Here is a 26,424-nt window from a genome sequence, read left to right on the forward strand (position 1 = left end):
TCAAAACAAATATCGATGACATAACTAATTGCAACAGCGCCCACTAGCAGCAGGTTGAAAAGTCCTTAAAACGGACTTTTTGAAGATGTGTGTGGTGAAGTTTAGTGTAATCACTTCAAATTTTATACACACGTTTACTGTCAGGCAGGCATCATATGTGTGAAGTTTCAGATCAATGACGTCATCGGGGATCACGTGATTGCACTTTTTGAAGTTGTATAACTCCCGTAGTTACAATGCGACTTTGTTGAAACTTGGTAGGTTGTTAGATATTGGCAAGTTCTTGTGAATTATAAAATGCCGTTATGATGACGTCATCACACGATTTGTTATGATTTTTTTAATTTTTGCACCTTTAAGTCATCAGTTGCTAACTAAACATGGTATAAAAGGAATTTCTCTTTTATTTATGCCTAATTTGGCTAACTGCTTTGAATACACACAAAAAATCTAATTCAGTTGAGAATTTATTGACGAAACAGCTATGCATTTGTGCACAAATGCAATTATGTCTAGTTGTTTTTTTTTTTTTTTTAGCTGTTTCGCTAGCAGCGAAACAGCTCTTGTTTTTGTTAAAGTTTTTTTAGCTGTTTCGTAGTAGCGAAGCGCAGCGAAACAGCTCTTGTTTTTGTTAAAGTTTTTTTAGCTGTTTCGCAGCGTAGCGCAGCGAAACAGCTATTGCTTTTGTTCGGTTTTTTATTTGGTTGTTTCAGGATTATTCAGTACTCGCATTTTTTTGCATGGTTCCTAAAGAGCAATTGCAATGAAACTTTCAGTGATGAAGGGCATTGGTGCAAGGAGGGTCCTAAACGAAATTCGTCATGATGACATCATCACCGGTCACGTGACGTCATCTTAAAGGTGTTTTATTTAAATCTTTGAAAATCTATATCAAATCAACCACAATAGACCGTAGATTTCTGTTAACGGGATTAGGTAGGAATAAATTAGGTCTTTATTTTATTTCGTTGGCGTGACCTCACATGACCTCTACTTCCGGTCGAAACGGGCCAAAAACGAAAGTACCCTGTAACTCAAAAGTGGTAAAAGTTATGAAATATTTTCTCCGGGATAAAAGTGTCTAGCAAGGGTGGGCAATTCAAAAAAAGTATTGATGACGTCATAAATTGCAACAGCGCCCTCTAGTGGCAAGTTGAAAATTCTTCAAAATGGACTTTTTGAAGATGTCTGTGGCGAAGTTTTTGGTAATCACTTTAAATTTTACACACACGTTTACTGTCTGGCAGGCATCATATATGTGTGAAGTTTCAGATCAATGACGTCATCGGGGGTTACGTGACGCAGCCTTAAAGGTGCACTTTTTGAACTAATATAATTCCCGAAGTAACTATGCGATCATGTTGAAACTTTAAAGGTTGTTGGATATTGACAAGTTCTTGTGAATTGAGCTATGACGTCATGATGACGTCATCACATGATTTTTTATGATTTTTAAAATTTTTGCACCTTTAAGTCATAAAATGCTATCCGAACATGGTATAATCCATATTATTTTTTTAAATAGGCTGGATTGGTCATAACTACTTTAATGCAAAGAGAATTTCAAATGAAGTGGAATTTTTTTTTTAATTTTCTTAACGAAACAGCTCTGCATTTGTGCACAATTGCAATTATGTCTAGTTTATATTTATTTCTAATTTGTAATGGGGCCTTTACACTTATACTATGGGAGTACAATCCAAAGTTGATCTTTTAAATTTGGCTACATTAAAGGCAGTGGACACTATTGGTAACCGGTCGTCGAAGTTGCGAGATAACTATGAAAGAAAAAACACCCTTGTCACACGAAGTTGTGTGCTTTCAGATGCTTGATTTCAAGACCTCAAATTCTAAACGGAGGTCTTGAAATCAAATTCGTGCAAATAAGTACTCCTTTCTCAAAAAACTACGTTACTTCAGAGTGAGCCGTTTCTCACAATGTTTTATACTATCAACAGCTCCCGATTACTCATTACCAAGAAAGGTTTTGCTAACAAATGTTTTGAGTAATTAACAATAGTGTACACTGCCTTTAAGGATGAAGGGATTCGTTCAGAAGACACAGCCAAAGGCGCGTCATACTAGATTGACTGTCGGTGCCCACCGGATATGCAAAAAGAATTTGTTTTATTTGTATAGAGTCACTTCTCAAAATTATCAACGTATTTACGCACTTGCGTCAAATCCTAGGAAATCTGGAACCTGCAGTTAATTGAAAACAAATCAGGTGAAATCTTTGCTATAATTGTTCTCCCTCGAAATATCTGGCTTATTATAATAATATGGGGCTTAATATAATAACACTAAGTATTAATATTCATTGAGCTCTTTTTCAATTGGTACCTGTACTGTTGACGTCATGGGGACCGCATTTTCAGGCGCTGTATAGCTCGGCACTGCATTTCATAGACACAATGGATTCACATTCTTTCGCCAAGTCGCAAACAATAACTAAAGACGTCATCAAGGTCTATATTGTTCCCCTGATTGTTGTCTCAATGACTTGCCTTGACACTTTATAAGAACCGGACACACAGTTCTTTGTGTTGAGCCCATTGAAGTAGAACGGAAAATAACAGGGCTAATTCCCGAGCAGTTATTACAACTGTGTTTTTGTAATCCACATTTAGGCCCATATCCAGGGATTATTACTATTTTGGGAGGGGTGCGGATATGATGGAAAACCTGCACTGTTTTGCAGAAGACCATTCGGGAATATTGAAGAAACCTGTATCCGAATAACTAGTTTTGAAGCAAAATAGTAGAAAACCTTTTCTGGGCTAGACTTGTCTTGTGAAGGCACTTCACGGTAGAAAACATATTGGCAAATGTGACAGGTTTTGTAGCGGCACACCATTTCGGCAAATGGTGGAAGACCTTTCATGGGCGGCCAATACTGCAGTTTTTGGAGCGGTGCACCATTATGGCAAATAGGATTATGGTCCTATACCGGTTTTGTTATGACGCACCATTTTTGCAAAATGGTTGAAAACCTCTATTAGACCAACACTGGTTTTGTAGCTGCACACTATTTTGGCAACTGTACTGGGCCGATTACTCAACCACTTAACACATAACAATAAAGGTTTCTTTTCTCCTTGGTTATTAAATCTCCAGGCATTTAAATTTAATATATAGTGCGAAACTGCACTAATCTTAAAGGATTGAACTTACACCATTGGAAGATAATGACAGTAGAAAGCGTACCTTATTAGTTGCTGAGGTGCTGTAGTTTTTGAGAAATGAGTAAAACAATGTCATGAAAATATGTTTTTACGTGCTAAAATAATTTTGGTCTCATGATTACTGAGACGAAAATTATTTTCCTGACATTGTTTTACTAATTTCTCAAAAACTACAGCACCTCAGCAAGTAATGTTTAAAGGGAAGCATTTCTACTATCATTATCTTCAAACTGTGTAAACTTAGTGTAAATCTGTAGACATTGTGTTTTTTTGCCCTACAAAAAGTACATAATAATATAGACCGTTTAAATCAAAATACAAATTAGATAAATGACACATGAATTTTGAAATCTAATGGAAAACATCTGTTTATGTTACAGTAATTTCATGTTTGTTGCTTTTGAAAAAGACCGGCTGCAATGGTCGAAACGTCAGTTATAAACACATTTGTGCATATGGGTCCCTTGAATTGGTAAACTGTTTGCAACAGCTCTACACAAAAAGTAAAGAAACTTTTTTTTAGCAAGTATATATATATATATTTTTGTCATTACTCTTTTTGGTATAAGTACACTAATGCAAAACTGAATTTTTGCAATGATTATAGTGTAGCTGAGTTTGGCTACATGAATTACAACTTATGAGGCACAAATCAAATGTGCCAATCTGTGCTAATTAGTCAAATGATCAATAACCAAACAGGTCATGCTCCAGAACCATGAAAGGTTTACACAAAATTCTGCACCAGTGAGCACACCACACACAATTTACACTTATCTCTTAAAAAACACCTTGTTTGGGTATAGGCCTGATTATCTATTTTGAAAGCCTGGGGATGATTTCACCATCACCAACGCTTTGCGATGATCGCAAGTGTGTTAGCGATGATCGCAAACAATGTGAAATCGCCCCCCCCCCCCCCCCCCCCCCCCGTACCATTTGTTTGCAAAAGCGCACACAGGGCAATTTTGCGAGATCGAGCAGCACTGGGAACGAAGTTACATTGTGTAACACGGCGTTAGGTACCCTGACGTATCTACGTATTACTCTACGTTAGAATTGACTGTAAACACTCTCAATTCACGAGCACAACACAAACGTTTTATTCGTGCTTTCATAATGTTTACCAAGTTACATGTAGGACTCACTTTGTGAAAGCATTTTGAGCTTTATATTCTTGTTATAATAATGGCCTTGTGCTTCAGGACTATTGTGAGAGGAACTGTAAATTTATTGAGTTGTCGCGATCCTCAGTTGGTGAAAACGTTTTGCATAAGTGGGGTCGTCAGATATGGGAAGCAGCAGTGCATAACGTTGAAGCAAAGTATCCAACTGGTTTCGGTAAGTAAATAGTTTCGCCATGGCCATGTTTCGGTGAGCGGTCCTACTAAAAAGCCGACAACAAGCCGACATGACAACGCCGCCGACAACAAGTCCAGAGCCGTGCTTTGTAATATAAACATAAATTTAATGGAAAAACTTCATGAAAAGTGTGTATTTTTAACTAGTTGCGATAACGTTAACAAAAACTTACCAGAACAGAACCGGAGCGAAATTCACAGGTTCAAATGTCGAACCTGCATGGGGCGGAGCTTCGTCTCTACGTGTGTGTTCAAAAGGTCGTGGCAATGCGTGGGGTGGTGTGCACAGTTGCCGGGCTATACAAAGCGTTATTTTTTGTACCAATTTTCGGAAAAGTTTCCGTATGGCGCCACCACTTTTTCATTCGAAATAAAATAATATAGTATCTAATTTACCTAATTGATATATCCCTTTTTGTAAAAATTAGTGAAAAAGGGGTGGCGCCATACGGAAAGTTATCCCAATCTTCAAATCATCACATCTGGACAAAGCCATCAATTAGTAAGCCCTGTTATGTGTCATAGTAATTCCACAAATGTAAGGAATAAAATGAGGTATGTTGGAGTAGTATAGGACTTTTTTTAAATGGGAGAAATTTGCAGTCAAACTACCACGCATTTTGCGACCTTTGAAAACTTAGCGTTTAAGACATGTATCGAAGGTGGGCTGTAATGGTGACAGTGATGGGACCGATGTTAAAAGCGGAGCCATTAACAGCTCAACAAGGTGGGTGGGCTATGTTTGGACAAGACCATTATGATATGGGTAGATATAGCACTTGTCAACAACAGAGGGATAACTTTCCGTATGGCGCCACCACTTTTTCACTCATTTTTACAAAAAGGGATATATCAATCAGGTAAATTAGATACTATATTATTTTATTTCGAATGAAAAAGTGGTGGCGCCATACGGAAACTTTTCCCAACAGAGGGCGGGCGTCAAGTGAAGACCTTCACTGCAGTGCACAGATGAAGGTTTTTACATGACGCCCGCCCTCTATTGCTAAATCTGACTCACCCGCGTCACAATGGACTGGTCCAAACATAGCCTGAACATCTGACGTCACACTTCGAGGCTTCTGAATAACGCCAGAGACCAGCCTCAAAAATTGTAAAACCGGTGTGTAGTTTGACCTCTGACCTCGGTCATTTCTCATAAATACGCTGTCAACTTCTATTGCGGACGTGACAGCAGGAACTATTTGGGCATCTTTGTCATTGCACGTTTATCAAACGATGATTGTATCCAAATGGAATCACTGGATCTGACAGCGGGCGGGGACCTGTCTTTATCCTTTCGGATAAAGACAGGGGCCCAGTCTACAACAATGTAGTCCAAACATGGTTTTTAAGCCAAGATGGCATCTGGTCGTTTTCCATGAAAGTTGAGTTTTTTTCTGGTTAAAATTTCACACTTTTAATGAAGTTTTTCCATTAAACTTATATTTATATTTATAAAGCATTCATAGTTCTAATATATCTCTGGTTTATTTGCCATTTTTGAGGTATTTAAAACTTGTTGTCGGAGTGTTGTCGGCGCTCTGGACTTGTTTTCAGCATTGTCGGCTTGTTGTCGGTTGGAGGACCCTCGGTGAGTGCAGTGACACAGACAGGGAGGGTAGTGGGGGAGGGAGTGCAGTGCCACAGACAGGGAGGGTAGTGGGGGAGGGGGTGCAGTGACACAGACAGGGAGGGTAGTGGGGGAGGGGGTGCAGTGACACAGACAGGGAGGGTAGTGGGGGAGGGGGTGCAGTGACACAGACAGGGAGGGTAGTGGGGGAGGGGGTGCAGTGACACAGACAGGGAGGGTAGTGGGGGAGGGGGTGCAGTGCCACAGACAGGGAGGGTAGTGGGGGAGGGGGTGCAGTGACACAGACAGGGAGGGTAGTGGGGGAGGGGGTGCAGTGACACAGACAGGGAGGGTAGTGGGGGAGGGGGTGCAGTGACACAGACAGGGAGGGTAGTGGGGGAGGGGGTGCAGTGACACAGACAGGGAGGGTAGTGGGGGAGGGGGTGCTGCAGTGACACAGACAGGGAGGGTAGAGGGGGAGGGGGTGCAGTAAAATAGTAAAATTATCCTCTTGTCAAGGCATTCCTGGCTTGGTCTGGACAGTTTCATCCTACTCCTATTTTTAGACTCTTTTCTTCATTTAGTTAGTCTTTGATTGAGGTTTGATCCGCCAACGGCATGTATGAACGGCGCTATCACTCGGGCTACTATCATCTCCACAAAATAAAGACGATAGCCTCTAGCGATGTACTTCGATGTTCATTCCGTTATAGCCTCCTCGTGGAAACGATAGCGGAAGGCAGCCCTGGTACTTCGGCTTTTAAGGGGCACGGCAGTTTTGCCTTGACTTTTTGCAAAAATTTAGGGCACCAAGGCAATTTTCAAAAATTTGGAAGGGCATCACGGCAATCATAAAAAGTTGCGAAGGGCACGACGGCAGTTTGAAAAAAAACCTCCGAGTTGCCTGTAAAAAATAGTTCTTCCAATTTTTCCATTTTCTAACTGTTACCCAATGAAAAAAGAAAGCATTCATCTAATTCAACAAAATAAAGAACAACTACTTACAATACACAATAAATAATTTTTATTCATACGTAATCCTACTATTGGTCATGCACGTTGTGTAGTTTTTCGTAGAGACGCTAAAATTCCCACGTAACTGCTCCATTTTGACACGATGTTGACAGAATAAATGCATGCAGTGCGCGACGCCTATGCTGTACATGATGGTACATCACATGTACCAAGCATGGGGAAAACCACTATCCCAGCATGCAAAGACACGTCGAGTCTTTTTCTCAAGGCGTTTAGCGTTGGTTCGCGTAACTTTACCACTAGAGGGCGTTTAATCTCACGCTATCGCTCTGTTCCGAAACGCCCTCTAGCGTTCGATGTTTCGAGTATTTCTTTTGTCGCACGCAAAGAACAACGACTAACGGGCCTGAAATCTGCTGTTGTGCCTTACGTGCGTGAAATTGGGGTATATTTCGTTGCGTAAAATTTACACAGACATCGGGACTTTTTGGCTTATTTTCGAACTTTGACAAAGTTGAATATAATTTGTTTTCGGGAGGAAGGGCACGGCGGCAATGATGAGAAAAGGGCACGGCAATCATTGCCGTGAAAAATTGTTTTTTTGAAGGGCATTGCGGCAATCGGTAGGGGCAACGACGGCAATTGCCGTCGTTGCCGTCGTGAAGTATCAGGGCTGGCGGAAGGAACCTCATATAGTTCTACGTACGAGGAAGTGTAATTAACCTCATGCAGAGCCAGTATCTCCAGCAACTGAAAAAAGAGACTGCTCACCGAGTTGCGCAGCTACATGGAGCCTTTATCTCAATTGTGGTTTCTTTTGTTTTTCTTTACAAAACTCAACTTCAGGCCTCGACCTCTACAGCGGCCACCAGCGGCCATTGCCGCGATGCCCCAGCCAATTGCCGTGAAGCCCTTTTAAAAATCACGTACCTTACGGCCACTTGGCCGTCGTGCCCTTTTCCATTGATTCCATAACATTATTTATTCGAAAAAGTTATTTAATGTTAACATTGTGACCCATTTAATTTATATGGAGGTAAAATTCGGAATGTACGATCCCGCACAATAGTTTTTCACAATGTTGCTTCTGTGCAATAAAAAATGTGGCGAGAATGTGGCATTTTAACCATATCAAACGTAGTTGAGCGGTTAAAAACGCAGCACCAGACTACTCCAATGTATAAACTCGCTACAAGTCCCTACATTAAATTACGCATTTTCGCACTGATTTTGTCCATTGAGATCTGTATTTGTAGCGGATGGGGCGGGGGAGGCGTGCGGCCGGGGGCTTGATACAGTCTATGTTTTTCCCCTGGCTATTTCGCTGGTGTCCAAGGCTTGTACTGGATTAATGTTTGTGACCCACCACTACCAGTGTACACACAAAAAGCGTGGAATTGTAAAACGTCAAACGGCAGAGCCCTAATTTGGCAATCATCATACTCCATCAAGTTCATTATTGATTAATCAGCATGCCATCCCCACAAAAGATGCAAAAATAAGCAGGAAGGCGAAAGGGCTAGAGTGGTAGCAAAGTGCCAACTTTAGAAGCATTTTTTAATTAGGTGCGTTTGTTTACTTTTTTTATAGTAATTATTTAGCGCAGTCTAGCATGGCATAAACGCCGGCATGCAAAATACAACTTACAAGTTTAGCTAAATGCTAGGCCAATTATTTTGTGCTAAGGGGTTGAGGTTCGTTTTTAATTTTCTTAATCATGTTTATATAAAAAAAAGAAGGGAAAAAAAGAAATAAACATTTTTCCAAATCATCGGATTTAGCTGAGCCTCCGGGTTGTTGGTGTATGATGGGGGTTGTTGGCGTGGGGTGGGTTGGGCTCGTTTGTCTCGCAGAGTTGGGGTAGTGGTGAGCCAGAGACTAACTTGTCTTTTTTCTTCAGATTAGCACGCAGGGAATTATTTTTCTTAATATTTTTTCTGTATGATTTTTTCAACAATTCATTGTTCTGGAGCAACGATTTGTTTTCAGATGACCAGAAGGGAGTTTATTTAAGTCGATGAATAAGGGTTAGGGGGTAAGTTATTTACTGGGGTAATCGTTTGCAATTCGAGCGCTGCAAAAAAACTGTAAATAATTCAGAAACAAATATTTTTAAACTTTTATTCAATTTCAGCGACAACGAAATAAATATGGATTGGAAAGTTTACCACCATCTTGAAATCAGTGGAAAGTATTTTAACATAATCATCAACAAATAAAGGTTTGAAAATGGCCTTGGTGCCCTTTCAGTTGGCCTTGGTGCCCCTTTCTTTTTGAGAGCTGTTGAGGCCAAGTGGCCTTGCCCCCCTGAAGCTAAAGGTTGAGGCCTGCAACTTATGCTACCAAACACAAAAGTAGCAACAAAGTCAAACCATCAGGGAGGGGTCAGGGGTCAGCATCAAATAGCAATGGTGCATACTGCTGCAACCTCGTTCCCAGGGGTGATCGATCTCCAAAATATCCAAATATAAGGGATATTACAATTAGTCCTGTGGTTGATCCATTCTATGTTGGGCATTAGTCGCGCACACGCTGGATGCGCTGTGTGTAATAAAAGTCATAAACTTGCATTGGCATTCAGTGTTGCAAGCAATGGCGCTCTGAAGGCTTTTTCTTTTTGTATACAAAATCTCTGTTAGGCCTATGTCTGGTGGGACCAAATTTTAACTGAGGGATAGTCTGACTCACTGTTTTGTTTGATTTAATAAATAGATAAGACACAGTGCCACATCAGCTTTGACTGCTTGTTGTTCAAAGAAGGTTGGTCTCCTCACCCGATGGATCCCACAGCTCAAGTCTTCAAGTATCTTAAGATTTGGTACCAAGTCATCAAAGGTAAGTTTAATTCCACCATTACTTCCATCAAATCCGACTTCATAAGTCAACGGATCAAATGCCAAGGTCAGAGTGCTCAGGTATATAGGTTTTGTGGATATCTTTGGTTAGCTAGAGTTTACAAGGGCTGGGGATTTCAACAGCTTTCTCTGTCCCTTTCTGTCACAGCCCCAGCTGAATGGGAGTGTACGTCATCAAAGTGGAGTAGCAGCTGAAGCACAGGCTGCTGGGCCAGTCATCCCACCATACGCCCAGAAGATTGTAGGTGGTTGGTTGTTGGGATGCTGCGGCATGGTTGTAGGAGCGGTCGTCCTGGGTGGCGTTACAAGGTGGGTCATCACTCCATGGATTCAGTTACGATCTCTAAGCAATTTGCTGTTTAAGCCCCAAGTTAAAACCAGGGCCAAGTTTAGTAAAGAGCAATTTGAAGACACTGGATACCTTTTGTAATTGTTCAAGACCAGACTTCTCACTTCTCACTCTCAACATATGCACATAATATAACAAACCTGTGAAAACTTGAACTCAATTGGATGTCTAAGTTGCAAGATAATGCTTAATTTCGAGACCTCAGGCTTTTTTTTTACTGAGAAATTACTTCTTTTTAAAAAACTATGTTACTTTTGAGGGAGCCATTTCTCCCAATGTTTTATACTATCAACAGCTCTTCATCGCTTGTTACCAAGTTAGTTTTTATGCTAACAATTATTTTTAGCATACCAATAGTGTCCACAATCATGCTTCGGCCATTCCAATTTTATTAGTTGGTTTACGGATTTTTTAGGTGCTGAAAAAGTTCGTCAGACAGGAAAAAAAAAAAAAAAAAAATGATGATGATGACAAGTGTTTTGTACATACGCTGAAAGCCCCCGGACGACAATCAAAAGTTGCCAATCGTAATCGACAATCGAAGCTGCCTATTAATAGTGGAATTTTTGCTCCATTTTGCAGTTCCGTGTCAAATCTAATGTAGCCCATTTTGCATAATCTTAAGTTTATATTCAACAAACGGTAAAATTAATTTTACAAGATTAATTTTACCGTTTTTTTTTTTGTTTTTTTTTAATTAATTGAAAATAAAAGTTTGATGATTGAGTCAGAGAACAAGTCTTCAGCGATTTTTGTATTTTATTCTGCATCAGAAAACACATGAATGGATACATACTAGAGCTACAAGTACAAAGTGGCTTTTTTGGGTTGTGAAAATAAGGACATTATTGTTCCGGACTGCCTATATTATATAAAACTGTTATGTATTTAAACTTGCTTCAGCTTACTACCCTTGGCCTCGACACCAAAACTTATTTTTAAAAGGTGGGCCTCGACACCAAAACTTATTTTTAAAAGGTGGCCCGAAGTTTTGATCGTCTAAGAACCCCCCCTCCCCCCCCCCCCCCCAAGAAAAAAAACCCAAAAACCCACAAGATCTACAGATTGAAATGCATAAAAGGAATTAGTAAACATGGCAAATTAAATGATTTAAGGTTTATTTTTTCTCTTTTAATAGTTGTAAACCAAAAGGGGCAAGATTGTTTTAAACTAGATAAACATAAATATCTTATACTACAATGTATATAGACGGTAGCAAGCACACACTTGGAACATTTCTTGTCACACACTTGGTAAATCATTATGATTTTTGGTTCACCCCATACAAAAATAAAAGCGCTTATGATATTATTAAACACATGTTGTTTTGTTTTATGTGCAGTATAACAGCATTGTGCAAGCCCTAAATAGCATCACATCAAACATATACTACAGTACGTACAGATCATTTTTACAAAAACAATTTTGTATCATAAAGAAACAAATATTTATGCAAGAAAATGCCAACGTCTCCTTAATTTTAGACGTTTTTCCAAATACACTTTGGCCATGAAAATCGTATTTTTTCGAGAATAACTCTCTCTTTTAATTTAAATAGATACAAACAAAGTAATGGGAAAAGGTTCAGTATGCCTCCTAAATTCATCCTGGGCAAGAAACATTCATTTATTTTAATAAACTTACTTAAAACATACAGCTTCACAACATCAAACATCGTGTGTCAGAACGAAAATATTGTTTACAAAAACACTTCGTTGTGCGTACATCGAACATGTCGTATTATGTATGTACATGTACGTCGTACACCCCACTTAATAGAAGCCATGTGGGTCAATGGTACCCCGTTTTATGCTGGTTTTACAGTGATGCTGCAACTACACGCTTCAAAATAAAATATCTGTTTAAAACCGTGTATTTGGTGATACTGTACGATGCACGGACGACTCCGAAGTGTCATGTACGCTGTACACGTCGTACGTATAGACACGCAAGGAAAAGTATCCTGAACAGAAGTTTCTTTTTGCGTTTTCTTCGGTTTTTTGCAAACCCATTTTATCAATTATGAACAGGTATTTGTTAATATTATCATTATTTTTGTATTTTATAATATCCTGACTGATGTCGCCGAAAAAAAGAAGAAAAAAAAAGTGTTTTCCCAATTTTTTTTTCTTTTTGAGTTTTCATAAAAATTGGTGGCCGCAATCCGTAAAGCAACTTATAATATTGGAACGGCCTTACCAGAGTAAGTGTACAATTTGTGATTGGTACCCTGCTCATTTCTGCCTAGCTTAAAGAGCTCTATCAAATGCGGCTCTTGTGTCAAAATAAATCAACATCATTCAGTTTTTAAAAAGTGAGCACATTCAAAAGTAGAACGCTTTTGACAAGTATGATCTTATTTAGCCAGCTTTCTTCAAGAAACTGCCTAGCAGTAAATATTGCTTAGAAGATTTACCTTAAATTGAAGGATCAGTAGCAGACAATGACACGGTGTGGTGCATGTAAATTTGTATCTGATTACGAATTGTGTGCACTACAGGACCCCATTTGTTGTTGCAGAAACACTTGAGACCCAAACTAACCAACCATGCCCAACTTGTTCATCTACCATGCCCACCCTACCCCCCCTACCGTATCCACCTTGCAGGCTGACAGAATCAGGATTATCTATGACTGACTGGCACCTTATCAAAGGAATGAAACCACCAAGGACTAAGGAAGAATGGCAGGCTGAGTTTGATAGATACAAACAGTTTCCTGAATACAAATAGTAAGATATTACCCTTACCTCTTCAGTCTCCTGACGATGACTAGAGCAAGCTAGTCGAAACGTTGAGACCAATTCAGAACTTACTCCGCGGCAGTACAGTTAATTACGATCCTATAAGCTAAAGTAGTAGTCCAGTCTATTTTCTATACCATCCGCCCTGGTAATAGTTAAAAGCAGGACATTTCTTTTCAGAACTGAGAAGTCTCCCGAACCTATGATTATCTACTCCGCGGCAGTAGAATAAAGCAAGACAGTTCTCTAAGAACAACTCTACCTGGCAAGTAGACACACACAGTGTTACCGCAAACCAAAATAATATACATTGATACCTCACCATGCAATGCCTCAAATCCTATATAAGATATTATCCTGTTTAGGTTCTGAAACTTGAGTAGTTGTCTTCAAGTAGATTTAAATCCTCAATTGTGACTGGTCGGCTGATGGACACTGTAATATACCATAGTGCATGGTCCAAATCACACCAAAAGTTTTGCGCTGATCCACTTCTTAACTCCTTGTATTGCACTTATTTAAGCTGGTGTCAAGTTTTGTCAATGTTATTCTGCACAGGCTCATGGAATGTTCGAAAATATATTGCGTCTTTTTCATGTCTCATACCAAACCCTGTCTTTGATGTGGTAACTTATTGTCCCTGGTTTGACAGTCATAATGTTTGGTAATACTATTATATTGCTACCAACATGTTAAAATTTAGATAAGTTTCTAGTTTTTAGCAGATCACACTGCTGATAGTAAACAAAGCTGTCAAAAAGGATGGGACGTATATGAAAACTCAACAAGTTGATGAGTTTGTTACCCGTAACCGGAAAGCTGACGTGGTAGTAAGTTACTACTAGTATGTGTATCAGTTATTCCAACATTTGTCGATCAGTTTGTGGCCCATGAAAAAACCCTCAAACCAGAAGGATCCTGTTTGAATGTTTGAGAAGTACATAGTGATTTTCATATAAACAATAATTGAGATTTAATCACCCATCTTAAACAGTGTCCATCGTGAAATCACCCTGAGTGAATTTAAATGGATATGGCGAATGGAGTATGCTCATCGAATGTGGGGGCGCACCATTGGCCTGGCCTTCATTTTTCCTGCTGCTTATTTCTGGAAGAAAGGTTGGCTGTCTAAAGGAATGAAGCCTAGAGTCTTGATATATGGATCTCTTCTACTGTTCCAGGTATTGTACCATAGTGTTCACCTGAATAATCTCTTGAACATTGTAATCATCTTCACTTTAAATGAGAATATTTTTCTGGAGAGTTTGTACATGTATCATCCTTAATTTAAGATTGAATACAGTTATCTTTTACTTTTACCTTTTCCGAGCACTTATTTAGCAGTGCTATGAAATGGAAATCGTACAGTTGGCACTAAATCGCCAATAAGCAGTTCTATGAAATCGGGTCCAGATCACAACTAAAACCATATAACTATCATCCTTTTTGATGTGTTTTTGCTATGTCTTTCTTGTATGTATGCAGGGTCTTTTAGGCTGGTATATGGTTAAGAGTGGATTGAAGGAACCTCAACCTACAGACATGCCAAGGGTCAGTCAGTACAGGCTAGCTGCTCACCTCGGATCAGCGTTTGCTCTTTACTCTCTAATGCTATGGGGAGGAATGTCGCAAGTATTGCAGTACAGACCAGTAAGAATAACTCTTGAAATGTCACTCAGTATGGAAAGAGTTGTCCCAAGTCTAATTTGGTACTTTCCATTTGAAGAACAAAAGGCCAGTGCCTTTATCATATCCCAGAGTGAAATCTGCAGGTTTGATTTGCTAATCACTGACCTGATAAATCCTTTATCATAACCCCTAAACCTGTATCATACCTTTACACGTTGTGCACTTGCGCAGTAGTATAGTTGCATTTCAACTTTTTAAGTTGTATTTACAAACATGGCATTTCAGTGTCGGGTAAACAAGCGGATTCCTGCGCTGATATGTAGGTTTGCAACCTTCACTCAGTATGAAATTAAAACGAAGCATTCCAATGCGATTCCTGTAAGCACATAGAGGGCTAACAATAAAGCAGCGAGCCCACTGGAGTGTTTTATGGTATGATAAATAAGTTATTAGGTTCAGTTTAGGGTGTGATACAGACTATATCTAGTTTCGGACTAGTGACCTCGCCTGATGCAGACTCCTTGACTAGATATAGTCTGTATCACACCCGACCTCACGTAATAACTTATAGTGTTAGAGGAATAGAGGACTATTGTGGCTTTAAAGGGTCGGGGTACTTTTTGTAGGAAACAAAACATAATTATAGATTATATCAAACTTACACGGTTTGTAGATAATGATAGTAGCTTCCCTTTAAATATTACTTGCTGACATGGCTGAGGTGCTGTAGTTTTTGAGAAATTAGTACAACAAGTATTAAAAAAAAGAATTGTCTCAGGAGACGAAAATTATTTTAGCATATAAAACGTTTTTTCATGACATTGTTTTACTCATTTCTCAAAAACCATCAGCACCTCAGCAAGTAATATTTTAAGGAATGCTTTCTACTATCATTATCCTCAAACGGTGTAAGTTTAATGTAGGTCCTAAGTCTGTGGATATTGTGTTTTGTGTTACAACAAGTACACAAATCCTTTCACTGTTAATTTCTTCATGGAATTGATATTTCAGCTTTTTCCTTAAAAAAACCCCAAACTGCATTCAAGAATAAGAACAATTAACTTGTTTTCTTCCTGTAGATTGCCAGTAGTAAGTATCTACCATTGTTGAGGAAGTGTGCACATGGGACCATGGCCCTGGTGTTTGTCACAGCACTATCAGGTAAGAAGTCCTATGATTTATTGCTGGTGAATTTGAAATTGTTGGGCTCAAAGTTGATTGATAAGGGGCTTCAACAAAGAATAAGTCTCTAAATTGATTGATAAGGGGCTTCAACAAAGAATAAGTCTCTAAGTTGATTGATAAGGGGCTTCAACAAAGAATAAGTCTCTAAATTGATTGATAAGGGGCTTCAACAAAGAATAAGTCTCTAAATTGATTGATAAGGGGCTTCAACAAAGAATAAGTCTCTAAATTGATTGATAAGGGGCTTCAACAAAGAATAAGTCTCTAAGTTGATTGATAAGGGGCTTCAACAAAGAATAAGTCTCTAAATTGATTGATAAGGGGCTTCAACAAAGAATAAGTCTCTAAATTGATTGATAAGGGGCTTCAACAAAGAATAAGTCTCTAAATTGATTGATAAGGGGCTTCAACAAAGAATAAGTCTCTAAATTGATTGATAAGGGGCTTCAACAAAGAATAAGTCTCTAAATTGATTGATAAGGGGCTTCAACAAAGAATAAGTCTCTAAATTGATTGATAAGGGGCTTCAACAAAGAATAAGTCTCTAAATTGATTGATAAGGGGCTTCAACAAAGAATAAGTCTCTAAATTGATTGATAAGGGGCTTCAACAAAGAATAAGTCTCTAAGTTGATTGATAAGGGGCTTCAACAAAGAATAAGTCTCTAAATTGATTGATAAGGGGCTTCAACAAAGAATAAGTCTCAAAGTTGATTGATAAGGGGCTTCAACAAAGAATAAGTCTCTAAATTGATTGATAAGGGGCTTCAACAAAGAATAAGTCTCTAAGTTGATTGATAAGGGGCTTCAACAAAGAATAAGTCTCTAAATTGATTGATAAGGGGCTTCAACAAAGAATAAGTCTCTAAATTGATTGATAAGGGGCTTCAACAAAGAATAAGTCTCTAAGTTGATTGATAAGGGGCTTCAACAAAGAATAAGTCTCTAAATTGATTGATAAGGGGCTTCAACAAAGAATAAGTCTCTAAGTTGATTGATAAGGGGCTTCAACAAAGAATAAGTCTCTAAATTGATTGATAAGGGGCTTCAACAAAGAATAAGTCTCTAAATTGATTGATAAGGGGCTTCAACAAAGAATAAGTCTCTAAATTGATTGATAAGGGGCTTCAACAAAGAATAAGTCTCTAAATTGATTGATAAGGGGCTTCAACAAAGAATAAGTCTCTAAATTGATTGATAAGGGGCTTCAACAAAGAATAAGTCTCTAAGTTGATTGATAAGGGGCTTCAACAAAGAATAAGTCTCTAAGTTGATTGATAAGGGGCTTCAACAAAGAATAAGTCTCTAAGTTGATTGATAAGGGGCTTCAACAAAGAATAAGTCTCTAAATTGATTGATAAGGGGCTTCAACAAAGAATAAGTCTCTAAGTTGATTGATAAGGGGCTTCAACAAAGAATAAGTCTCTAAATTGATTGATAAGGGGCTTCAACAAAGAATAAGTCTCTAAGTTGATTGATAAGGGGCTTCAACAAAGAATAAGTCTCTAAATTGATTGATAAGGGGCTTCAACAAAGAATAAGTCTCAAAGTTGATTGATAAGGGGCTTCAACAAAGAATAAGTCTCTAAATTGATTGATAAGGGGCTTCAACAAAGAATAAGTCTCTAAGTTGATTGATAAGGGGCTTCAACAAAGAATAAGTCTCAAAGTTGATTGATAAGGGGCTTCAACAAAGAATAAGTCTCTAAATTGATTGATAAGGGGCTTCAACAAAGAATAAGTCTCTAAATTGATTGATAAGGGGCTTCAACAAAGAATAAGTCTCTAAATTGATTGATAAGGGGCTTCAACAAAGAATAAGTCTCTAAATTGATTGATAAGGGGCTTCAACAAAGAATAAGTCTCTAAATTGATTGATAAGGGGCTTCAACAAAGAATAAGTCTCTAAATTGATTGATAAGGGGCTTCAACAAAGAATAAGTCTCTAAGTTGATTGATAAGGGGCTTCAACAAAGAATAAGTCTCTAAATTGATTGATAAGGGGCTTCAACAAAGAATAAGTCTCAAAGTTGATTGATAAGGGGCTTCAACAAAGAATAAGTCTCTAAATTGATTGATAAGGGGCTTCAACAAAGAATAAGTCTCTAAGTTGATTGATAAGGGGCTTCAACAAAGAATAAGTCTCTAAATTGATTGATAAGGGGCTTCAACAAAGAATAAGTCTCTAAATTGATTGATAAGGGGCTTCAACAAAGAATAAGTCTCTAAATTGATTGATAAGGGGCTTCAACAAAGAATAAGTCTCTAAGTTGATTGATAAGGGGCTTCAACAAAGAATAAGTCTCTAAATTGATTGATAAGGGGCTTCAACAAAGAATAAGTCTCTAAATTGATTGATAAGGGGCTTCAACAAAGAATAAGTCTCTAAATTGATTGATAAGGGGCTTCAACAAAGAATAAGTCTCTAAGTTGATTGATAAGGGGCTTCAACAAAGAATAAGTCTCTAAATTGATTGATAAGGGGCTTCAACAAAGAATAAGTCTCAAAGTTGATTGATAAGGGGCTTCAACAAAGAATAAGTCTCTAAATTGATTGATAAGGGGCTTCAACAAAGAATAAGTCTCTAAGTTGATTGATAAGGGGCTTCAACAAAGAATAAGTCTCTAAATTGATTGATAAGGGGCTTCAACAAAGAATAAGTCTCTAAATTGATTGATAAGGGGCTTCAACAAAGAATAAGTCTCTAAGTTGATTGATAAGGGGCTTCAACAAAGAATAAGTCTCTAAGTTGATTGATAAGGGGCTTCAACAAAGAATAAGTCTCTAAATTGATTGATAAGGGGCTTCAACAAAGAATAAGTCTCTAAATTGATTGATAAGGGGCTTCAACAAAGAATAAGTCTCTAAGTTGATTGATAAGGGGCTTCAACAAAGAATAAGTCTCTAAATTGATTGATAAGGGGCTTCAACAAAGAATAAGTCTCTAAGTTGATTGATAAGGGGCTTCAACAAAGAATAAGTCTCTAAATTGATTGATAAGGGGCTTCAACAAAGAATAAGTCTCTAAATTGATTGATAAGGGGCTTCAACAAAGAATAAGTCTCTAAATTGATTGATAAGGGGCTTCAACAAAGAATAAGTCTCTAAATTGATTGATAAGGGGCTTCAACAAAGAATAAGTCTCTAAATTGATTGATAAGGGGCTTCAACAAAGAATAAGTCTCTAAGTTGATTGATAAGGGGCTTCAACAAAGAATAAGTCTCTAAGTTGATTGATAAGGGGCTTCAACAAAGAATAAGTCTCTAAGTTGATTGATAAGGGGCTTCAACAAAGAATAAGTCTCTAAATTGATTGATAAGGGGCTTCAACAAAGAATAAGTCTCTAAGTTGATTGATAAGGGGCTTCAACAAAGAATAAGTCTCTAAATTGATTGATAAGGGGCTTCAACAAAGAATAAGTCTCTAAGTTGATTGATAAGGGGCTTCAACAAAGAATAAGTCTCTAAATTGATTGATAAGGGGCTTCAACAAAGAATAAGTCTCAAAGTTGATTGATAAGGGGCTTCAACAAAGAATAAGTCTCTAAATTGATTGATAAGGGGCTTCAACAAAGAATAAGTCTCTAAGTTGATTGATAAGGGGCTTCAACAAAGAATAAGTCTCAAAGTTGATTGATAAGGGGCTTCAACAAAGAATAAGTCTCTAAATTGATTGATAAGGGGCTTCAACAAAGAATAAGTCTCTAAATTGATTGATAAGGGGCTTCAACAAAGAATAAGTCTCTAAATTGATTGATAAGGGGCTTCAACAAAGAATAAGTCTCTAAATTGATTGATAAGGGGCTTCAACAAAGAATAAGTCTCTAAATTGATTGATAAGGGGCTTCAACAAAGAATAAGTCTCTAAATTGATTGATAAGGGGCTTCAACAAAGAATAAGTCTCTAAGTTGATTGATAAGGGGCTTCAACAAAGAATAAGTCTCTAAATTGATTGATAAGGGGCTTCAACAAAGAATAAGTCTCAAAGTTGATTGATAAGGGGCTTCAACAAAGAATAAGTCTCTAAATTGATTGATAAGGGGCTTCAACAAAGAATAAGTCTCTAAGTTGATTGATAAGGGGCTTCAACAAAGAATAAGTCTCTAAATTGATTGATAAGGGGCTTCAACAAAGAATAAGTCTCTAAATTGATTGATAAGGGGCTTCAACAAAGAATAAGTCTCTAAATTGATTGATAAGGGGCTTCAACAAAGAATAAGTCTCTAAGTTGATTGATAAGGGGCTTCAACAAAGAATAAGTCTCTAAATTGATTGATAAGGGGCTTCAACAAAGAATAAGTCTCTAAATTGATTGATAAGGGGCTTCAACAAAGAATAAGTCTCTAAATTGATTGATAAGGGGCTTCAACAAAGAATAAGTCTCTAAGTTGATTGATAAGGGGCTTCAACAAAGAATAAGTCTCTAAATTGATTGATAAGGGGCTTCAACAAAGAATAAGTCTCAAAGTTGATTGATAAGGGGCTTCAACAAAGAATAAGTCTCTAAATTGATTGATAAGGGGCTTCAACAAAGAATAAGTCTCTAAGTTGATTGATAAGGGGCTTCAACAAAGAATAAGTCTCTAAATTGATTGATAAGGGGCTTCAACAAAGAATAAGTCTCTAAATTGATTGATAAGGGGCTTCAACAAAGAATAAGTCTCTAAGTTGATTGATAAGGGGCTTCAACAAAGAATAAGTCTCTAAGTTGATTGATAAGGGGCTTCAACAAAGAATAAGTCTCTAAATTGATTGATAAGGGGCTTCAACAAAGAATAAGTCTCTAAGTTGATTGATAAGGGGCTTCAACAAAGAATAAGTCTCTAAATTGATTGATAAGGGGCTTCAACAAAGAATAAGTCTCTAAATTGATTGATAAGGGGCTTCAACAAAGAATAAGTCTCTAAATTGATTGATAAGGGGCTTCAACAAAGAATAAGTCTCTAAATTGATTGATAAGGGGCTTCAACAAAGAATAAGTCTCTAAGTTGATTGATAAGGGGCTTCAACAAAGAATAAGTCTCTAAATTGATTGATAAGGGGCTTCAACAAAGAATAAGTCTCTAAAGATGAAACAAGTCTGTAGGGCACAAACCAAAGCTTTGAGTTTTAAAACGCTTAAAGCCATTGGACACTTTCGGAACAGAATTATTTTTTTAAAGTTCACAGATTTACAAATAACTTACAGGGTTTACAGAAGGTAATGGTGAAAAAATTCTCTTGAGATATTATTCCATGAAATGCTTTACTTTTTGAGAAAACATTAAAACAATATAAATTCTCGATATCGAGATTTACGGATTTATTTTAAGCACATGTCATGACACGGCAAAACATGCAGAAACAAGGGTGGGTTTTCCCGTTATTTTCTCCCGACTCCGTTGACAGATTGAGCATAAATTTTCACAGGTTTGTTATTTTATATATAAAAATATATAAGTTGTGATACACTAAGTGTGGGCCTTTGGACAATACTGTTTACCGATGTTGTGTGATTGCTTTTATGTTTCAAAATCAAAAAGAAAACTTTTGGTGTTGTACAATGTAGGTGGTGGCAGGAAAATCTGTTAACCTTTTCAAAACAATGGGTTTATTTGATGAGTGTCCTGTCATGAGTCTGAATATCTCCAGTCTAAAGTATTTGTACTGTTTTGCCAATCAGGAGCCTTCGTTGCTGGACTGGATGCAGGGCTGGTCTACAACTCCTTCCCCAAAATGGCTGATAAATGGGTTCCTGATGACATCATGGCAATAGAACCAAAGTACAAGAATGTGTTTGAGAATCCTACAACAGTGCAATTTGATCATCGTATACTGGTGAGTCTTCATCACACACGACTCCTTGTGTTTGGGTTTATAGACCCAATTCACCTGACGTCATCATCAGAATAATCTTGGATTCACCATATTGGTGGGCAATGTCACTGTGCCTTATTCAGTGAAATGCGCATTTTAGGCGACGCTGCATTAACACGTAAACCTGATTGCCCACCAATATGGTGGGCGGGGCATAGTCAATGCGTGTGACGTGCGTGCAAGGGGTCAATAGATACAGCAGACTAAAGGCAAAAAAGGTGGAAGTAAAGGTGACAGTTGGAAAGTGTCAAAAAGAGTTAACTGCCTGAGGTTTTGACCCTAGTGGAGGCTTTCTCTCTTTTTAGTCTTCGAGATTGACTGTACTTGGGATGAAACGCCAGGCAATTAACTATTTTTAGAGTTTATTTATATCCAAAGTTTTTGGTCAGCAGTTTGCAACAGCTATTGCTATTTTTCTCACAGTTGGATTTTAATTTTAACATTAACCTCCCCACGTTCCATGACCTGAAACTATTCCAGTGCACAGGTTATGAAGGAAAAGCACTGCTCAGAATTATTCCTTTAGTTGGTTGCATGATGGCAGAATATAACATTGCATCTATTATTCAAAACCACAGCGGATGCATCTATTACCCAAAATCACAGCGGATGCTACGACACTTTTTTTCATGACCCACTCATAGGCCTGTAAGTGTTGTATGTCAACTCCAGTCTTGCATCTTAATACTGATTTTTTGTTGTATTTCAGGGCACAACAACGGTAACGGCTGTTGCTGGGCTTTGGCTACTGGCTCGTAGGGTACCATTACCGGCTAGAGCTAATCTAGCAGTCAACTGTATGCTTGCAATGAGTGCTGCCCAGGTAGGTTAATCCTTTATGTAATCCTGAGTCCAAGAAGTGCAGTTGCTGTATCAGTTGCCTCCTGCACAATCGTATTACACGCGTTATGAAAAAACAGCCAAAACTACTTCTTGAACATTGAATGTTGCCCTCTCTTTTGGTATAATTTTGAGCTTTTGCTTGCCCCACTTGGCACAGTTTATGCTGCAGTGCTTAAAGGTAGGGTCATCATTGGGCAACGACCCCTAAAACAGTTTTATTTTGTAACAAACAATTTTTTATCTAAAAGCTTACTTGTTATACAGATGGTATCAGTAGTAAGAGTCCTGACAAATTATTTCATCTAAAACGCCCCCATTGATGATGAATCAATCAAAACATTTGATTCTTAGAAGTATGAATCATTGAGGGTTGGTGTCAGTTTGGGAATGCTAGAGCCAGAGATGCGGTTGGTACATAGAGCTATGTATATTGACTAGAGCGCTAACACCCCGTTATACACGCACTAAGGTTTTGAAGCCGTGTGGGCGCATCCATGTTTATGTACAAACCAATACAAAAGCTTGAAATTTTGTACAATTGTACGGCTATTTGCATAATAGTTTGTTTGTTCTTTTCTATGTGTCATTGAACCAAAAAATGCAGTAAATGTGAACGCACAATCTGCTGATGAGCGTACAAACTGTGCAGAGGGTCATAAGGCGCGTATCCTTTTTTTTTAGTACATCATTTTTTAGCACAAACAATAATTAGGCAGGGCGGGGACGTATAAACGCCAGCATTAGCAAAAGGTTGATAAGTAAAAGATCGGGCATGAGCATTTGCTCAAATCTCTATAAATAATCCTTTACTGGACTACACCCCTTTGACTTGAACGGATTAGTAAATGGTCAGAGAAAAGCACAATAGCGGGGTATTCAGGAGTATAACAATAGAGGCATGGACTCGCAGATCAAATGCGATTAACTGAAATGCAGGCGGGGCAGTTTCCACTTTGTCAAGTTTTTGATGGCGGCAGTGGCTATGATGAGGAAACGGCCAGTCTCTCCACGCCAGAGCTCCAGAGATTGGTATACTTTTAGAGCAACAAAGTACCAACAAATTTATAATGTACCATTATAGTTGGATCAATAGGCCAAGGGAAAAATAACCCTTTAATACTGACCCGATACCGAGCCATAATATGCAACACTGTTGAAGTAAAAGCTCAAGCCCCTCATGCAGTAGCTTGTAAAACTACAAGTAATTACTACAGGATATTAGTAGAAGGTCGTTTTTATATGTCTATAAGTAAAAGGTTATCCCATGAGCAATTGATAAAAAATCAAAGTAATTGCTTTTGATTACTAGTCCGACCATTCACTTATCAGAGTAAAGTAAAAAGTTGGTCAAGTAAACAATTATTTATAGAAATTTGAGCAAATGCTCATGCCTGATCTTTTACTTATCTGTCGTTAACTAATGCTGGACCTTTTACTTGATAAGTAATTGCTAGTTTTTATTTATACGGCCCGATATATATAGCTCTTCGGGTTGGTACCCACGTCATCTCAACAAAAGTGGATGGATTTGATGTTCTTGTGAAAATAGAGTGACTTTTATTTGCTCTTTACTCATCCAAGTTGACTCTACATTCAGCTGAAACTTTCACATCATGTGACTTTGATTGTATCCTTGATTTCACAAAGAGCTAAGATTGATCAGCAGCAGCTGTGTGTCAATCTTGTTTGCTAAGCAAAGGGTGAAGTCAAAATACAAGAAATCACTGTCAAGGTTATTGAAGCTCATCTTAGATGAATCTTTGTGAATTAATATGGTCTATCGCATGAACAAGGCATTTCCATCCAACTCAAATGGCTGATAGTTTAGGCGTATTTCCAACCTTTATAAGCATGGTAAATGCTCTTTAATAAACCAGATGTTTATTTTTATTTTCTTATGCAGATAACTCTTGGAATATGCACCTTATTGTACTTTGTACCAACCAAGCTAGCCGCAGTTCATCAGTCAGGATCTCTTACATTGCTTTCTATAGCGCTATGGTTTGCTCATGAAATCCGTAAGGTGCCTAAGTAAGCAACAGGGTTCTTCTATCCCATACATCAACAAGGAAGCAGCTTATGTCATTAAATGTCCACAGATTCCCTTTGTTATCTTTTTTTGAGAGTTGGTTTTACTTAACCCTTTGCATGCTGCTGGTGCATATTTGCACCCACCACAATGGGTGCAAATATAAACGATGGGGCCGATTTCGACGATGACCTCATTCTTATGCAAGGAGGGGAACAGGGTAGAACAGTCCAAGGTGTTGGGGATGCTTTTCGACATGCTTTGGAATGTGTATTTAATAAACTATGCATTAAAAATTCATCCTGTTTGAGTTAACTGGTTGCCAGTATTATGATCTACATTTGTCTTATTTTGCATTTTGCAATAAAATAATTCCTTCACACAAAAAACGTTTTTTAGTACAAACGTGTGTAATTTTATTGATTGTGCAAAAAGATTCCAGCGGGCAGGGAATAATGTGTGTAGGAAATGGTAGCATAAAGGGTAAAATGCAAAGTGTATCTTTGGTATTTTGAACCGTTTGATTGTTATAATCCTTTATAAACGTAGTTGTATGCCATAAAAAAATTCTTTGCAAGTTTCATTTCAAAAGAGGGAAGCTTTTTTGAGATATCGCCGAAAATCTTTGCTGCCCAGGAAGAAAAAACTGTGATGAAATGTTTCAAATCACTCTCGTTGAAACCACGTTCCTCTAATAATCGTTTTTTATAAAGTGCTTTGAACACCTGAAGGGCGTCTCAAAGCGATTCCAGCATTATGACCCCTGATCACTGGGCCATTAAATTCATTCCTTAAATCATCTTAGCTCCCTGGGGAGTGTATACTCAACACATCTGTGCTACTAAGCTATATCAGTCATAGGAACCATCTTTGCCCTCACAGGTACCCAATTACTCCTGGGTGGAGAGAAGCAATTATACATGTACATGTACATACAAGCACTCATCTTTATATTAAGTATCCTCAATTATACATTAGTTTTATTCTGATAAAGTGCAACATTACTGGTCTGTTTGTTTTGGGTGCAAAATTTATCTTTGATGTCCAAACATGTTTGGGTTCAAGGTAGCCACCGGCCAATATGGGCTTCATATTGAAGTCAAGTTGAAGATGAATGTTACACCTTCATTTTATTGGAAAAGTGTTATTTTTTTGTATTTTTTACATGTGTTATTCTGAGCTCAAAATATTCAGTGGACCACTGGACGGAGTCCCAAAAAAAGTTATCCCTTGCCCAGTAGCTCCACTACAAAACAAGTCAGGCAATCTACAATCTAGGTTTTATTTCAAAACGCATACCTTGGAAGATTTATAAATGTACTGAGGTTTAGCTTGGATTGAATTTTTGTTAATCAGGAAAACATGAGAAGTGTGTTCTCAGTCATTAAAAACCTAGAGCCTAAAAATACAATGAGTCAATTGCCACATTCACAGATATATGTAGTGTGTCTAAGTGGAATGAGAGAAATAGAAAGACCACAAGTTTGTGACATTGTGGGGTAAGACAAAATAAAAATTTGACTTTACAAATAAACTTTATTAAAATCATAAATGATAATCTCCACTCTTTATTGGTTCTTGTCATTATTTTGAATGTTGTTTGAATACCCTGAAGTGTGTTAGAGCTCCAATGGAATATAAATGGTTCAGTAGAATGAACTCTCCATTGTAATGTACATGTGCCCCGATGTACACCATCCAAATTGTTCAAGCATTTTTTTAAATATCAATCACTTTTTCTCATCTTAGTCATGTCAGTGGCCAACTTGAGAACAAAAAATGATGAAAAATGTTTGGGTTCTTGGGATATTGATAAATAAACAACCTGGTTCTCGATGTT

The 26,424-nt window shown here is 37.8% G+C and overlaps 1 protein-coding gene across 1 annotated transcript; it reads left to right on the forward strand.

Annotated features, from left to right (window-relative positions):
- Nucleotides 1-4,238: 4,238 nt before the first annotated feature.
- On the forward strand, nucleotides 4,239-26,052 carry LOC117295138 (cytochrome c oxidase assembly protein COX15 homolog). Its single transcript, XM_033777702.1, has 10 exons — nucleotides 4,239-4,526; nucleotides 9,807-9,929; nucleotides 10,098-10,258; nucleotides 12,907-13,029; nucleotides 14,036-14,222; nucleotides 14,527-14,691; nucleotides 15,750-15,831; nucleotides 21,519-21,673; nucleotides 22,422-22,535; nucleotides 24,459-26,052. Exons 1-10 carry the CDS (start codon nucleotides 4,374-4,376, stop codon nucleotides 24,588-24,590), a joined length of 1,395 nt encoding a protein of 464 aa, XP_033633593.1. The 5' UTR covers nucleotides 4,239-4,373; the 3' UTR covers nucleotides 24,591-26,052.
- Nucleotides 26,053-26,424: the final 372 nt, after the last annotated feature.

The sequence above is a fragment of the Asterias rubens genome, chromosome 9 (assembly GCF_902459465.1).
Source record: "Asterias rubens chromosome 9, eAstRub1.3, whole genome shotgun sequence".
Taxonomy (NCBI): domain Eukaryota; kingdom Metazoa; phylum Echinodermata; class Asteroidea; order Forcipulatida; family Asteriidae; genus Asterias; species Asterias rubens.